The sequence below is a fragment of the Melanostigma gelatinosum genome (genome assembly GCF_949748355.1).
Source record: "Melanostigma gelatinosum genome assembly, chromosome: 10".
Lineage (NCBI taxonomy): Eukaryota > Metazoa > Chordata > Actinopteri > Perciformes > Zoarcidae > Melanostigma > Melanostigma gelatinosum.
In genome coordinates this window covers 5,295,413-5,312,890 of record NC_136643.1, presented here as the reverse complement: position 1 = coordinate 5,312,890, position 17,478 = coordinate 5,295,413, and the positions used below count along the sequence as shown (strand labels likewise).

Genomic DNA, 17,478 nt, shown 5'->3' with positions numbered 1-17,478 from the left:
GGCTTATTCAGACTCTGTATTTCTTGTATCTGAACTCTTTGATTGGGTCACAGTGACCCAATCAAAGGAAGCACCTGGCTGAGTATAAATGTCCATGTATCTGACTATGTTGTCAGAGCACCTCCTGCAGATGACGGTGATGTATCTGTGAGACTGTGCTCTCTTTGCTTGCAAGACATGCATCTGACTGTGTTATTCAGAGCACCTCCTGCAGATGACGTGATGTGTCTGTGGGACAGTGTTCTCTTTGCTTGCAAGCAAATAAATTGACTATTACAACCTTGATCGTTCATCCAGACTCTGTTTCATTTGACATTGATTTGATAACACTTTGACACTCTTCTCCCGACTTTTCATAGAAATATTCCACAACAGTATTCTTTGACGTGCCAGAGCCTGCTAGCTGGCCTACAAGTATGTGATTGGTCAGTGGGCTAGCGTGACATGTTGGGCGGTGACAATCCCAAAATCTGCTGCCTCTGTGGAGACATTTTCAGCCCTCAAACGCATTAAAATGTATTCAAGAAATACAACTTGGGAGGCTCGACTGTCTTCACTGGCGTCCATGAATCGAGCAGGACTTCTTTCTGGAACTAAAATGCACGGATGTACTGAACAACCGTGAGATTAAACTCTTTGTTAACAAAGAAAGGAGGATGCACTTTGTCTTTAAGTGAACAACAGCTTTGGTAAGTTAACTGCTTTTGTTTTTACATCTGCAGTAGCTTTAATATGCTTGTTTATATATTATATTTGTACAACTTCTTTTTATGAATATGAATTTTAATTTGGTTTAATATGTGATAGGAACTATTGTTACGTCCAATGTTGCTCTGGGGACACATTTAGTCGGTGCCCAGCAACAAGAAGACACGTGAAGCGGCAGAAGTCTATATACTCCGCGCAAAGTGTTAAAGTTAAAGTGTTGAAGTTAAGTTTAAGTTTAAGTGTTTAAGTGATCATCTTTGAAGATTCATGTGTTTTCAAGTGGACTCATTTTCCCTCTCGGTGTTGACGGACGAATAAATCCGTCACTACCAAGAACTATGGAGTCCTGTATTTCCTGGAGGGAGTGATCGTAGCGTTACTCCTGTGTTCATTTGTCTGTGGTGTATATTATTCCCTCTGATGTGAATAATATTTGAATGGCCCGTACTCTTCAGTGTGCGGTGGAATGTGTGTTTTAGCTCCGCAGTTTTTTAAATGCATTGTCCGTTAATGACGCAGCATCGCGTGCGCGTATTCATGTAACGTTATCTGCACTCTGCATTTACTGTATTATTTATAGGTGTTGAGCTTCATTTTTTACACAAAACAAATAATAACCGTTAGGTGGTTCAACTACAGGACAGCAGTGAAGGCTCAGGTATGAAATGCACGGCCCGCCACTGCTGTACACTGATATAAAAAATCACTTCGCAATACCTACATTTAAAGTTTATCCAGGCAATAACTTCAAAGAATTTTTATATCAGCAATATCAATTTTGTTTTTCTTTTTTTTAAATCTATTCCTTTTTTTTAAGGATGCAGTTTTTATCTCAACCTATTTCCTACAAAATTAAATTGATGTACAATCACATTTTGAGGGAAATGCATTTTCTTCGGTTGCGGCAGACAAATGGTGATCAAACAAAACAAAATAAAAAATGCTACCCTCATTTTTTCTTAGGTTTAGGCAACAAAACGAAAGTTACGAATGTAACTACGGTTCTATGAATCCTGGATGACCGCCAGAGGCAGTGCTTAACACTGGATATCTTCCGTCTCGCGCATGCGCAGGTCGAATATTTATATCAACAAAGTCACTCGTGACCTCGGATGACTCCTGTCGTCTATAAGTTCCGGTGTCATCCTGAGTTCAGTCCTATGGAATCTTCTCGCGAGTTCACGGGATTCCGAGTGACCAAGAACTCTGGCGGTCATCCAGGATTCATAGAACCGTAGGTACATTCGTAACTTTCGTTCAATTTCATCCTTACTGACCGCCAGAGGCAGTGCTTAACACTGGATGACTTATACCAAAAGAGTCACGAGGAATCACAAGTACCCACCTCGTATACCTCAGGCAGAGGAAGCTGGCCAAAGAACCCTCCCCAGTGGGTGAGGGGTGGCAACGTTCACTCTATAGTGTCTGGTGAATGTGCTCGGTGATGCCCATGAGGCCACAGCACATATATCCTCCACAGGCACACCTCTCAGGGCTGCCCATGACGTGGAGACACTCCTGGTAGAGTGGCCCCTCACTCCGGATGGTAGAGGACGGTCGCTCGCCTTGTATGCATGGGCAATGGCCTCCACCATCCAGTGGGACAGGCGCTGTTTTGAAAGGGCACAGCCCCTCTTAGGCCCACCATAACTGATAAAGAGCTGCTCCGACCGCCGTATGCAAGCGGTGGCCTCCACATAAGCTCTGAGGGCCCGCACTGGGCACAGCAGCCTTGACCTCTCCTCCGCAAGGGTCAAACTCTGCAAGCTGGATAGGCTGGTTGATATGAGAGTGTGGCAGCACCTTTGGGAGAAACGCTGCATTAGGCCACAAAGTAACCCCCGATCCATCTGAGTTCCACCTCAGACATGATTCACTCACCGACAGGGCATGCAGCTCGCCTACACGTTTAGCTGAAGTGATGGCAAGGAGAAACACCGTTTTGGTTGTCGGCCATCTTGGCTCTGCCCGTGCCAGGGGTTCAAAAGGAGGCAAGCATAGGGTGTCCAATACCAAATGTAGGTCCCATGCAGGGGCCTTCGGGGCGTTCGGGGGACGCAACCGCCAAGCCCCTTTTAGGAAGAGGGACACCAGTCTGTGGCTCCCTACTGTGCCATTGTCGACCCTAGCATGGTGCCATGAAAGAGCGGCCACGTACACCCTCAGGGTAGAGGGAGACCGGCCCTTATCTAACAGGGACTGCAGAAACTCAAGTACAACCGGTACGGGGCACTGCACCGGGTCCTTGTTCCGAACCACACACCAGTCAGAAAACAGCCTCCACCTGTTTTCATACTGCAGCCGGGTAGATGGTGCCCTGGCATTCAGGATAGTTCTTCTGACTGGCTCTATGCAGTCCCACTTTGGGAATCCCTGGTCTAGGGGGGACGTAGGTAGGATTTTGTGGGTAGCGGGCCGGCCTCCCAGCGGTACGCTGAGGCCTGTGGCGGCTACTGTGGTGAGCTGGGGGCTGAAAACGGCCCGGGGGGATAGAGTAGGACCCCTAGGTCTGCGGGGTGCGGGCATGTCCCTGCGAAGACCAGAGAACTGCTGCCTGGTCTGGCTAGCTTCGACAGTCCGCTGAAGCGCCTGTATAGCAGCTGACCCAAACAGCTCACCCGGTTCCACTGGGATAGTATGGAGGGTCCTCCTACATGCCTCAGACAGGGGTGACTGCGCCAGCCAAACCTGGCGGCGAGTCTGGACCAGGGTGGACATCAGCCGTCCAAGTTCCCTCGACATGAGCACAAACGCCTGCAGTGAGGCATCACTGAGGCTGGTCGCGGAAGCGTCGGAAGTAGCCTGCTGCAGAGAAGCTGAGAGGGCAAGCATGAGTTGGGAGAGGGAGTTGCCAATACGACCCATGCGTGCTGCTGTGTCATAAGCCCTGGATAACATGTCATCCGTGACCCGACATTGGGGTCGAGGGCACCTGGCATCGGGCCTCATGGTCTCCTCAGGGGAAACTATGAGGGACGCAATAGTCGGCTCAACAGCTGGCATACGAGTGAGGCCAAACTTTGCCGGGTCCTGCATGGCCGCCAGGGTTCGGCCATCTGATGTAAGACGGGACAGAGCCCTGGTGTCCCTCCAGCATGCATGTAGCTCCCTCAGATATTCCTCGGAGGGAGGAACAGCAAAGGTGGTGGGGGCGAGAACACGCTTGAACAAGGCACTCGCAGGCTGGGGTTCCGGCTGATGCGTATCTAACTGCAGGCGTGCCAGTGCCCTGCGAATGACAGACCCCATGGAGCTATCGACTGCCCCTTCCGAAGAGCTCTGAGCTGAGGAACGGGAGGCAGGTCCAGAAGCATGGCAGGGCCGCTCTTCACTGTACTCAGTAAAGAGTGTGGCTGACGCTGCCAGTGACATCACGTCCTCCTCTGAGCAAAGCTCAGCTGTGGGTGGATCTGGTGCTTCAGCCCCCCCTACACTAGGTTGGAGGGCCAGTAAAAGCAACTTCATCTGAGCTAGCTCGGAGGTCAGCAGATCCACTCTAGAAGACAGCCCGCTGGGTTTAGCCCTCTTGGAGGGAGCCCCTGTGGTTTATGTGGTTCCTGCGCTTGGAACAGGTAGGTTGGGCTGGATTCAACTGACCCGAAAGGGGGAGGTCGACCATACCCATCAGGTGTTCCGCCTCTGCGAGCCTAGCAGTCCTTACTGCTCGAGGCATGATGCCACAGTTCATGCATGGGTTCTCAGAGAGGCCCTCCCTCAGATGCTCGAGGCCAAGGCAAGCGGGGCAGAGGTCATGGCCATCATCAGGCTGTAGAGGAGCCATACAGGTCCTACAGCCGGGAAAGTCAAACATGGCCGACTCTCTAGGCCAGTCTGAGCGGATGCTCTGCTGAATGTTTGAGAACAGGCAGGGGACAGTCAGTGAGAGGGGAGCGAGGACACTCTCTCACTAACCTAATTTAATGGGAACAACTGGGTAAAAATAAAATGAACATGATATATTTTCAATATATTTTGTATGCATCTGCATTGTTCGGGGTCAACTTGACCCCAGGCTGTTTCAGCTGTATAAACCGGAGAGGAAATATGAACATTTGGAACATTTTTGGCTGATATTAAGGTCACTAACATAATCATAATCTCCAGGGCCTTAACCTGTCATAACCGTACCTGTAATAGTGTGAGAACCCCTGACATTTCCTCTGCCGTTGGGCAGGGGAAATATTGCTCCTGTGAGGACAATGATAGTTCACACAACACAGGGGAAGAACACACATATAAAAGCTTGCACACCGGCCTTCACAACCTGGTTCTCTTGGTTATCTGTGTGCTCTTCGTTTACACTCTCAATTGAAAATGACCTCTGAATAAAGGTTTTTAGCAAATGAGCACTCTTTGACAGTGAAAGTGACATAAAGGAGAACGCATCTGAGACTAATGATAATGGACCGGACCCCCTGACTGGCAGAGCCCAAAGGATAGTTAAAGACAATACCAGCAACAGCCAGAGATGCTCTCAAGTCAATTTTGTGCAAGTCCAAGTCAGGTCTCAAGTCTTTGAGGAGCAACTCTCAAGTCCAACACACTCTCACTCACACCTCGTCAAATACTGACCCTTGGTCAGTGCCTCTATGCTTATGATGCTCTACATACCCCTCTGGTGTCACTTTTGGACGTGTCAGTCACAGTGAGTCAATATATACGCTTGTTACATGCCTGGTGTCTTTTCAAAATAAACCTTTGTCTTCACAGGAAGTTAGGTTAAGGCAACAAACCCACTTAGTTAGGTTTAGGAAAAGAGCCTGGTTGAGGTTAACGTCACTGACTAACAACTCATGTGAAAAACTACACTTTTGACTCACGTCACGAACGACTTAGGTGACGAAATTTCCACGTTTACTTTTAGTTTTGCAAGGGACATTAACAGATGTCTCCAGGAAGAAAGTCCTGTGTTTGTTTGACCCATCCGCCTTCCCACTCACCCACCTTGTGTAAACTATCTCACTCTTCATACTATGTCAGTTGCTCTCAGCGCATAGCTAGCTTTATCTAAGAAATGCAAAGCATGTACTGTATCATCACTCCTTTATCTATTAGCATACCGTATCAGCATTAATCAGTTGTTTGGTATATGGATACTTTAAACAAGCTATTGCAATCAATGTTTTGAAAAAAAACAGTGAAAACTTTCCTTAAAAGTAAATACTTGTACTTTGCCCGTAAAAATGGATATAGTCTTTAATTATTTGAGGTTACAGGAAAATATTGCTAAAATAGGTCATGAAGTTAAAAACATAACCTATTTTCCGATAGCAGTTAGAGTACAACCATATTGTATCATAACACTGGTTCTCCAACTAATGACTCTTATCATCGTATACTGTAACGTCCCTTTAGCCTCTCAAACCCAGAGATGCTCACAAGCTATTTTTCCAATGTCCAATTCAAGTCTCAAGTCTTTGAGGGGGGGGGGGGAGTCCAAGTCAAGTCTCAAGTGTGTGCGACTTGAGTCCAATTTCCAAGTCTCAATCTCTGTGCAATCCCGTGTTTTAGAATGATTAGACATTGAATAAAAATTGAGCTTGAACCTTGAAATGAATGATGAAGAAATCAAATCTCAAGTATCTTTAGAGACACAGCTTGTACAAAATAACAGCAGCTATGCAATGGATCATTCTGCAGCTCACATTGCTTCCCGATGCTGTTGTTTCTTTCTTTATTGCTGTTTTTAATCAAACGGCGGTAGAGGTGGGGGATGGTGTCGGAGGCGTGTGTGTGTGTGTGTTTGTGAGTGTGGTGGTTGTGTTGTTGGGAGGATATAAATGAAAGTTGGCGAGCTTCTGTCTCAGTCGGAGTGGAGTGGCAGCCATGGCGGGCCATGCATGGCTGCCTCAATCAGCCTGCCTGGGAGAGCAGTTAATTGCTTTGGAGGAGCAGCAACCTAGCCCTCATTCAATTAGTCTGCACCTGCCTTTCACAGAGCGTGCATTGTGCTATAGCATTTAGAGATGGACTGTGAGGGGGAGGCGGTGGCAAATCTGGTATTCAACCCCGGGAAAATATGTACCGTATGCGGAGAGTGTCTTAGGGAGTCCATTGTCATAGAAAGGATAGAACTGAGCTCTGAGCTGGTAATAGCGGGGGGTCCTGTCCCATAGGGGGTTGACATATTGACTGGTTTCAGACTTTTAAATACCATTCATGTCAACAACCGTGTCATAATTATGTCTGAGAAATTATGATATTTCGAAAGCCTGGATGATATTTATCAGACTTGACACTTGATACGGACGTGCCCCAACAACCAGACAGATACTGAAACCTCACATGAACCCAAATCACTTGTTCGATGTCACTAAACCCAAATTGAATGGATACATTGTGCAATAACGGAGGATAACATACGATATACATTAGAAATAATAGCACAACGGCGTGAATGCTCAACATTCATCAATCCCATTGCGCACAAGAAATGACCAGAGAGGCCTGAAGAATGAACACATGGACCTCAATGGCAGAGTGCAAAGTGGATATTTGGCTGCTCTCTCCTCTCGTTCTTCGTGTTTAGAGAAAAGCCTTGAGAGCCAAGTGTGGGCCGAGCTGACTGACAAGCTGGTTAACACTTAGGGATTGAATTATATGCAAGGAGCCAGTGCCATTTCTCACTTCCCCTCCCTCTCAGCTGTCTGCAGCGAGGCCCAAACATCCAGGGGCACAGACAGCACTGTACCCTGGACTGGGAAGTTATAGTTTTTTATGTTTTACAGCCCCCTCACTACAAAGCCTTTCTGTTTGATCCCCAACTTCTCACTCTGGGTACCTGTTTTAGAGTGCCTCTGAGCTTCTCACAGACCTCTGAGTATACCGACTTAATTGTCAGCCTGTGTGTGTGTGTGTGTGTGTGTGTGTGTGTGTGTGTGTGTGTGTGTAGGTGTGTGTGTGTGTGTGTGTGTGTGTGTGTGTGTGTGTGTGTGTGTGTGTGTGTGTGTGTGTGACTGCGTCTGTGCTTGGTGCTCAGACAGGCTCTCCCGGGACGCCTCATGAAGAATTGTTTCTGGACAGCTCGGCACACAATGAGCCACAGTAATCCATTCACATAAATACTGCATCCCCCCCTTTAAAGGACAAATCTACCCTCAGATGCTGTACTGCACCACTGATGCAAAATGCCACAGCCGACAAAAAACAACATGAAAAAAAGAATTCAGTGCGTTAGCTGGGAGACGGGACGAGACAGATTGCGTGTCAATTCAAGACTGATTGCAAATAGTCTGAGCATTGGATGTCTCAGTGAACAGAGTTTGACAAAGTCACTTCCCTGCTTGATACCCCTGGGGGGGGGGGGGGTGGAGCTCTTCTTTGTTGTTTGGGAGAAATCTGTCTATTTGTTTATTCTTTGAAAAGCTGTGCATGTGTTGTTTCGGTTTTACAGATTAAAGGAAGTATGTGTCCAGAAAATACATAAATGCGTGTCTATATGCTCAGATTTAACACGGATAAGCGATTGTAAAAGAAAAGGCAGTCAAGTGGAGGAATACATCCTGCAAATTACCATGGGAATTATATTTGGCCGAATGAACAACACATTTTGTCAGTTTTCCCCTCAGACAGTTGGTTTTACTCTTTTACAATACAACTATTCTCCAACCATGTTCTGCTTTTCTTTAGGAGCACCGCGATCCTTAAATGCACCTTCATCTGCCTTTCCCTCTGTCTCTGTCTGACAGCAGCAGCAGCCGCAAAATATCAATTTCAATTGAGCCTCAAATGTTGTTGGCATAACCCATCCATTACAGTGGTTGTGCCTAAATGGCTCATATTAGGAGCCCAAACCTCCCCAAGACCTCAAACCACAGCTTCAAAGGAGCAATTTCTCTCAAACTCAGCTCAAGGGTTTAGGGGGGGGGGGGGGGGGGGGTTGTGCCTGTGGATATCAAAGAGAGCAGATAGGATCACACCGTATTGATCTTCAAATTCAGTGGCTGCTCCTGGTATGATTTCAAAGTGGGTGAGTGTATGTGTGCACACGCTGTACAAAATGTGTGTAGTTTCCTCTGCAATAATTAGGTGAGGGGTGTAAGTGCGTAACCATGTCTGCGTCAATAGATGTACATTCATATTTTTGTTCTTAAAGAATGGAACTACAAGTACCATGTTACCCATGAGCCTCAGCAGCTATTGTCAGAGTCAGGGCTATTGTCAGAGTCATAGCAATCTTCGCCACTGCAATCGCAAGGAAAATAGCACAGCGTAGTGGTTGAATTCATCCGAAATAGACTCCGAATCCAAATATTTTAAACGGCTCAAGTTTCTACAAAGTGTGATCCTTAGCTTCCATTAGCAGCGGGTAACGGTATTTCACCCAGGAATCGTACTTGTGCCTTCTAGGTGTAGTTATGGATTCAGACCTCAACCTGAACAGCTATATCAAGACTATTACAAAATCAGCCGACTATCACCTGAAGAATATATCAAGGATTAGAGGATTTATGTCACAACAGGATTTGGAAAAACTCGTCCGTGCATTTATCTTCAGTCGACTCGACTACTGTAACGCTGTGTTTACAGGTCTCTGTAAAAAGTCCGTCAGAAAGCTGCAGCTCGAGTCCCCACGAAGACCAAGAAAGTGGATCACATCACTCCAGTTCTGAGGTCTTTGCACTGACTTCCTGTCCAACAAAGAATTGACTTTAAAATCCTGCTGTTGGTTTATAAAGCACTGAATGGTTTAGGGCCACATCTCTTTAAATCAAGATTGAAGACTTTTCTGTTTGCTGCTGCCTTTAATTGAACCAGATTCAAGGATATTAATCAATTCCTGCATTTCTGCATTTTACGACTGACCATTTTTTATGTTTCAATCAATGTTCTTAATTGTTTTTAAATCTCCTTTTCTTTTGCCTTATGTTTTGATGGTTTTAATGGTTTTATGTGAAGCACTTTGAATTGCCTTGTTGTTGAAATGTGCTATACAAATAAACTTGCCTTGCCTTGCCTTGGAGCTATCCTGAATCTCTCATCCTTTTTTATCTGGGAGGCTTGGTTGTACGAGCATTAAGAAATGTAACTGGGTCTGTGGTCCTTTTGGGGCCCCGAAAAAAATGAATACAGCTGCCAACAATATGTCATAAGACCAGTGCCTTACCGGGACAAAAAAAGGGAATGGTGACACACCAACTTACTGTAAGTCCTAAAACATGTCTCGCTAAAGCAAAGCGTTCCTTGTCTTAGCTGGGAGGAAGACAGTGACGGAAGTACACAAGAGAATACAGTTGGTGCTGTTACAGTTGTCGGGTGCAATGGAGGATGTTCCCCTGACAGCGACATAAATAAAGACCCCGAGGCATGGAGTGGGTGAATACGTTTGCCATGCCAAATTATGCCAATAACTTCATATCATCTAAAAGAGAAGAGAAAGACACTTGTTGAATTACTTCTATTTTAGTTGATATCTGTAGAATATTTAAACTCCATATTCATTCAGATTAAGACATCATAAATCTTAAAGGTGCTCAATATGAAATTCAGAGCATATCTATTGCCTCCACACGGCTCTCAACATGGCGACGGCTAAGCCGAAAGGCTTGCAGCTAACGGTGCTAACAGCGCCGATGGTGGAGATGTACCAAATCCTGCCAGTAAACAGAAAGATGTTTGCTGCAGCCGATTGTGGCTGGGCGGTTTGCAATATGGCGCCCAGTTGACAAACTCCAATAAAATGTTTCTGAAAACATTTGAGGTGAGAAAGAGGCAAGGCAGTAACACAATCTTGATTCATATTTCTCCAGCGCTGCCCAGTTTGATCTGAGTTCCGCGAGCCTGTTGTCTAATGTTTGAAGGCCTGGCCAATGGGGCACACTCGCATGCAGAGGGAGAATCACTTAACTCTCTGCTCAGTATACACTCCCCTATATCTTTACATAGGAAATAGCTGTTTGATGCTATATTAATGCTCTGAATATCGCACAGTGAAACCTTTAAGCTCCACCTGCAGAGAAAGATCTGCACGTGACTCGTACGACGGGTTTAATCCGCTGGTGAATTCCTTTCTTACCGAATCGAAAATTCAAAGTACAAAAAAAAGAAATTGTGAGTGCAACAAGTTTTGAAAAACATTCGTACATGCCGTGGAGCGGGTCCTGCACAGTTTGAACAGCAATGTTGAAACGCAGGCTCGCCATCTGTTTATTGCCATGTTTCGTCAATTCCCTCTGTTACTCACACAACTTGAACAGCCCTTAATGGATACAAAGATGAAATGAATGTGTGTGTGTGTGTGTGTGTGTGTGTGTGTGTGTGTGTGTGTGTGTGTGTGTGTGTGTGTGTGTGTGTGGGTGTGCACGTGCTCTCACCGCCGCAGACCTCTCCCCCGATGTCCTCGCACTGACGGTCGTCACACTCACAGTTCTTGCCGTGAACACGACTGTCCCCAGGTGGGTAGCAGGTACACTGTCCGCACTGGCAATGACCTACAAAAACAGAGAGAATCTTCTCACACCTGAGCAGTGTGTCAGAGCAGGGTTGTCTTTCTTTTCTTGAAGCGTTTTTACTTTTTTATGTCGCCTGTTATTCGCAGTTATTCGCATTCTTGCTGAAGACGACTGATTTTAAACTAGACTTAATCTCCCCTCCGGCCACCCGTGGACATCTCATATGTAAATCACTCGCTCTAGTAAAAACACTCACACACACACACACACACACACACACACCTCGAGATGTTGGGATCAGCGAGCTGCCAGTGAAGAAGGCCACAGGGGAACTCACCGAGGTAGCATGCTTTGCTAGTGGTGAAGCTCATTCGGCAAACACCACCTATTCCGAAACCATCGTTGGAGGTCTGCAATGTACTCGTTGATCACTTCACCAGGCTGCTCAGGGTTATGTTAATTAAGGGGGGGGGGGGTATTGAAGGCCACATACAGATAATCGGGGGCTTTAAGGGACAATCATCTTCTGAAGTCACAATCGATCTTTGTTTTTTGTCAATGCTCACACCTTGTGTGACAGATTTTTGAATTATCATGAATTACATTACATTTTCATGACTAAATGCATAATAAAGAACCATGAATTAATTCATGTAGTCTTTCATGAACAGGAATGTACCATAATGAGTATCTCATGCATGAGTTAAAGCAAGAACAGAAATTAATGCAGCAGCTAGTGTATCTCAATCATTGATGAGTTATTAATGATGTTCATGTCTTTTTGATGGCCAAGTCTGCAGTTGAAGCAGCTGGCCAAAAAGCGGATTCATCACAGTAGCGTATATGTATATTGTTGAATTTGAAGTGTTGTTATTGTGATTAACAAAGCATTAATTTTTCATGACTTTATCATGGTTCCGATCCTTCAAATAGATAGTCATTCTATCTGCAGCATATATTTTATTTCCTATGAATCTATCATTCTTGTCGGCTCTGAAATAAAGTCAGTCCTTCTGTATATTCATTTATATTTGCCAAAATTACAAATGCAAATGACATCATCATTTTGGACCCCAGTTGAATAATCAATGCTAGTTCGGAAAGGAAAGTTGTGTGTATCACATTGGCTCACAAACCATTCATGATAATCCATTCACATCATTTAAAAACTTGAATTGATGATTCAAAGCCAACAAAGTAACATTTTCACAGAGAATGCACGTGCACTGCTGTGACTGGTCAATTTTTAATCCCTGTTAACTGCATACATATGCAACGTTTCCTCATACAACGGTTCGTATGGTATCTTCCGAAAAGTCCCACGAAACACAACAACACGTGTGTCAATTCCTGCTTGTTACATGCATAGTCTTTTTCAAATAAACGAAATAAGCCGTCTTCACAGGAAACAACTCAGTTAGGTTTAGAAGAAGATAGTGACGTACTTAATTAGGTTAGCAATGAATCTTGTTTGGGTTAAAATAACTACAGAAGTGACTTGACGAATAAATCAACATTGACTTCTCGTTTAAATTGTGGAACGAACAGTTGTCTGCTGGATGAAAGATCGCTGTGTGTTGGATACATGCATCTCCCCTTCCGCCCTCCCGTGTAACAATACTTTAATGGGATAACAACAAATTGCGGGGCTTTATTTTTCGTAAGTTTAACTACGAATACCTGACACCAGCCTGACCAATGAAGAAGTTTGTGAAGTGCTACATGAACTGAGTCATGCTTTTTTAAAATCCATGTACCCTTACCAATTAGTGTTACCGTGCAAAACTCATCGCTGCAAATAATTTACTCACAGTCACAGCAATTTGTTCATGTAATGTAACTACAAAAATACATTAGCAACAACGTTACTGAGAGGTGAAATGTAATCAACTTTAACCTCAGAATGCTGAGCGCATGTTTTATTACCATCTTAAGGATAATACTGCATAATTGAAGACATTACCATAAAATGTGCATCGGTTGTCTGTGCTCTACTGAGAAACGAGTAACACACACACACACACACACACACACACACACACACACACACACACACACACCTTTTATATGTTCCCACCCACAAATTCTGCAGACAAAAGACACCCCGAAGTGCTACAAACAGGTAAGCTGCCCCACCATGAAAAATAAGTGCACAAAGGCAATTTCCCAGTTCGGCGAAGACATATGGTTAAAACACAGCTTACTGAGTGCCTCTGTTTCTCTTTTTGTCCTGTTGTGATTGAGCTGGGTGCAGTTTGTGTTTAGTGCCACTAAATAACACCTGAAACATATCCATAATGTGCATGTGCCTGCCTTTTATCTTCTGATGACTCACTGAGTTGAATTAGGGGCAATACATAGTGGCGAACATGAGTTCTGCGAGACAGCCGCTCGACTGGCAGCGTCATCCAATGTGTTGTCCGTGTCACATCACTGTCACTTTTTATGACCAGCAACCGCTCTTCCTGCTTCACATATAGCTTACCGCCATCTGCTCCGGGGACTTTGTTACCCTGGCAACCGGTGATGTCGCAACAGCCCTGCCTTATCGATTATCCCTGCACTCGTCAAACCCTCTACTCCGGCGTGCGGGCGTGTTGGTGGGTGTTGGCGCTTAATTCATCATCCTGTTTTAAGGTGAGCATCAACCATGATGATAAAGTCACAAAGCAAATACACTCAGTGGTCTTAACCCAGTGGAGATGCATGACCTTTTTTGTGCCAGTATACCAACGTTGGGCTGCACTGGCTGATCTGCATAAACAGAACCACAGCTGTGACACTCCTCTCACTATAGAGCTGTGAAACTAACACACTGGCAAAAGTGCAAAAATGCAATTGTGTTTGCGCTCCTGCCATTTTTTGGACAAAAACAAAGCTATTCGACTGAACAAAAAATATATGTATTTAGGCTACAGTGTAGGATCTAGATCAGGGGTGTCAAACATACGGCCCGCGGGCCGGATCAGGCCCGCCACGTCATTTTATGTGGCCCGCGAATCCGCCAGCAAAAAAAAAAATAATTCTTTTTTTTTTTTTTTTACAAAAATTTAAAGTTAGATGTGAAAATAAAAATATCCCCATGGTCGAAATTATGAGATAGAAAGTCGAAGTGATGAGATGGCATGTTGTCTGTGTGCCGACATTAAAACTATCACAACAGGTGGACAGGAGATGCAACAGCCCATAAAGAGGATTTCCAACAAGTTTCTCAACATGCGTACTTCTCTGTACTGAAACGTCATCAGTCTCAGCCAAAGTACTGTTCCAATTCAAAGTTCACATCGAGCCAAGCACGGCCCTAATGCCCGGATGTGGCTCGCTCTGCCCATTTTACCCGGGATGCATCGGAGGTGACTTGTCTGTACTTGGGACAGCCAAATATCCCAGAATGCATTTTGCACCAGCAACAGGAAACAATGGCGGAGGAGAAATCACACAACTGGAAGTACGTGTTGTGGAAGTCACAGATATCCCGGGAAACTAAACTAACTATGTTAGGAGTACCGTAGTTACATTTACACCGTCTTACATTTACAACCGGCCCTTTGAGGGCGACCGTGATGCTGATGTGGCCCCAGAGTGAAAATGAGTTTGACACCCCTGATCTAGATGTATCTAGAAAACCTAAAGGGACTAAGATTAAACGTGGATTTTGGAAATAATGACTTCACACCGTAGATTAGCAGTTTGAATCCAACCTGTCCTCTCTATTGAGTTGATTTAATTTATAGTGCTGTTCAGCTGCAAGGAGTCCAGCATCACACCAAGTACAGTATAATGCATCCAGTCAAATGATGCTTTGAATGGTCGTGTGGTGAGAATAAAAGCATCCCATTAGCAACCAAAGGCAAGCACCTATCAAACAGGTATATTGTCAATACCAGGATGTATTAGAAGTGTATAACAGTTGTTTAACGCAGTGCACACTACAAGTAGGCTGCAGTGATCAAACCATTAGGATGCACAGGCTAGCAATACTCACATCATCAACTGCTGCAGACAAAGAGGGTCTGACTTTCCAGGGAGAAGGCCACCATTCGTTCATTTCTGTGTCCACCATTATGTGTTACACCAAACATTTATAAATTGCCATGCATTAAAATCCATTTTCTCTTCTTGTAAAAGGTTACAATCATAGTTAGGATCCAATCAAATCATATTCCGGTTCAAATGATTGCCCAAGGCTATATTTTTACAGTTTCACTGTGACATACATCACATTAAACAAGCTAAAGACACTAAGTGCCATGTCACTGCACCTCTAACCCACGTGAATGACTGAAAAAAGAAAAGATATCTCAGCTGGTCTTGTCATTTCCCCCCCGGTGACACTCAAGTGGAGGCACGCATCGCTGTGTGCTTGGCTGACATCTCGAAGTGGGTGATGACACACCACCTCAAGCTCAACCTGGACAAAACTGAGCTACTGTTCCTCCCGGGGAAGGTTTGCCCGCACCGAGACCCATCCATCACCATTGATGATACCGTGGTGACGCCAACTCAGACTGCGAGGAACCTGGGTGTGACCCTGGATGACCAACTGTCATTCTCAGCAAACATTGCATCAGTAACACGCTCCTGCAGCTTCCTGCTCTACAACATCAGCAGGATTCGCCCCTTCCTCACTGATGAGGTGCTAATCCAAAAATAATATTTAGACGGAAATAAAAACCTTCTACTTCAGTGTGTTCAAACTTCTATTGCTCAATGCCAGTATATACAGTATATACAGTGAGTTCAGAGTGTTACCTTTGAAAAGAGACCAAAACCATGCATGTACTCCAAATGGTTCAAGAACAGCTTTCAATTTACTTTGGGTATGCCTTGGATAGGTGTTTTCGGCTAATTTGAGTGGTAACAGGTTGAAGAAGACTTGAAACTAGAGATTGAGACCATAAACTCATGTTTACAATGTTTACTGAGGGAATACTTCGAGTGAGAAGCAGAGTCATTTTCTCATAGACTTCTACAAGAAGACGTTTTGTGTAGCCCCCAAACTCAGGAGTAAGAAACCCTTGCTTGTTAGGCTTGCCCCTACACGGCCTGATTTTAAAGACTGTATTTAATCACTCATGTACAGTGATTTATTCAGTCTGAGCCTTGCTTTTATTATTTTATTGTCCTTTTGCTCTTTTTGTGTGTAAATTGAATTTTTTGTTATGGTTATTGTCATTTTGATTCGTACAGCTCTTTGGTACATGTTCTTTATGAATACATTTAAATGGGATTGGATTGAATACAAACAAACTCATACAGATATTCAATGTCTATACGGACCACACTTCAGAGACCAGTGAAAGGAATCCCAAGAATCAGCAGAAAGACGTTGAAAGCAGGTGTTTCCTTGAGGAAATACCGCGGTGTAAAGAATCCACAAGGAAGAAAAGCCCCGAAGCTGCTGTTTCGAATTTCATGGCTTTTCCGCTCAAGCTGCCACTTCAGACCAGCCGCATTCATCCAAGCCGAAGTGATTTTCTACATCTGTCTCCTTCAGTTTCTCTCTCTCTCTCTTTCTCTCTTTCTTACTCTTCTGGTCTCATTCATTGTGTTTCTCACTCTCTTTCCCTTTTGTTTCCCTTGCCCTCCATGGAAGCCTTGCAATGAACTCTGTTACACCGGTTTGTTTCCAGCCATTGTGAACTTCCAAACACTAAACCAAATGGGCATCTTATGAAAAAGGAAGACATGCGCACGCACGCCACCCCAAACACTAAGGTATGCATGCACACACAGTCAACCTTCCTTCTAATCACAGCCCCGACACTTTCCCTCTGTCTATCTGAACAGAGACGGTAAACAGTACATTCAGACATTTTATTACTAATAACAGAGGAGGAACAGGAGAATTTATGGCACACAGACAATGCTTTCAACATGTGATGGAAATTGTAGGCCTCCGCAGATTTCTTTAAACTAGACTTTAAACTGTCACTGCATAGATTGGGATGGCTGAAACAAAATGCAATTTTTAAAAGGAAGAATTTATTGATCCCATTAGTTTTTCTATTGCACAGGGTAATTTAAAGTTCCATTTTGTTGCAGCAATAGGAGATAATTTAAAGGTACTAATGGAATTAAAGCTAATTAACTCCCTCAGCACAAGTTAATCTTTGCTGTTTCATTATGTGAGGGGGGGCCGCCATGCCTGCTCAACCATGAGGCTTCAAAACAGTAGTCCACAAACCTATGGGTGACGCCTCGTGACTACGTCCACTCCTTACAGGTTGCAGGTCCCTGATCTAATCAGCAGCTTTCCCATCCATGGGTGTGAGGAACGTCTATGGCCACTAAAATAACCTCCAGTAATCTCCAGTCCTTTTCATTTGGAACACAGCAGCAGCTGAAAAAAAAATTTGCATTCCCCACTGACGTCCCC

The 17,478-nt window shown here is 44.7% G+C and overlaps 1 protein-coding gene across 2 annotated transcripts in view; it reads right to left on the bottom strand.

Moving 5' to 3' along the window:
- itgbl1 (integrin, beta-like 1) overlaps positions 1-17,478 on the bottom strand; it is a 60,667-nt gene that overhangs the window by 18,015 nt on the left and 25,174 nt on the right. For both annotated transcript variants that reach the window (XM_079277149.1, XM_079277148.1), the window contains exon 8: positions 11,022-11,138. In XM_079277149.1, coding sequence (XP_079133275.1) covers positions 11,022-11,138 — 117 coding nt within the window. The remainder of the gene's footprint in view (positions 1-11,021; positions 11,139-17,478) is intronic.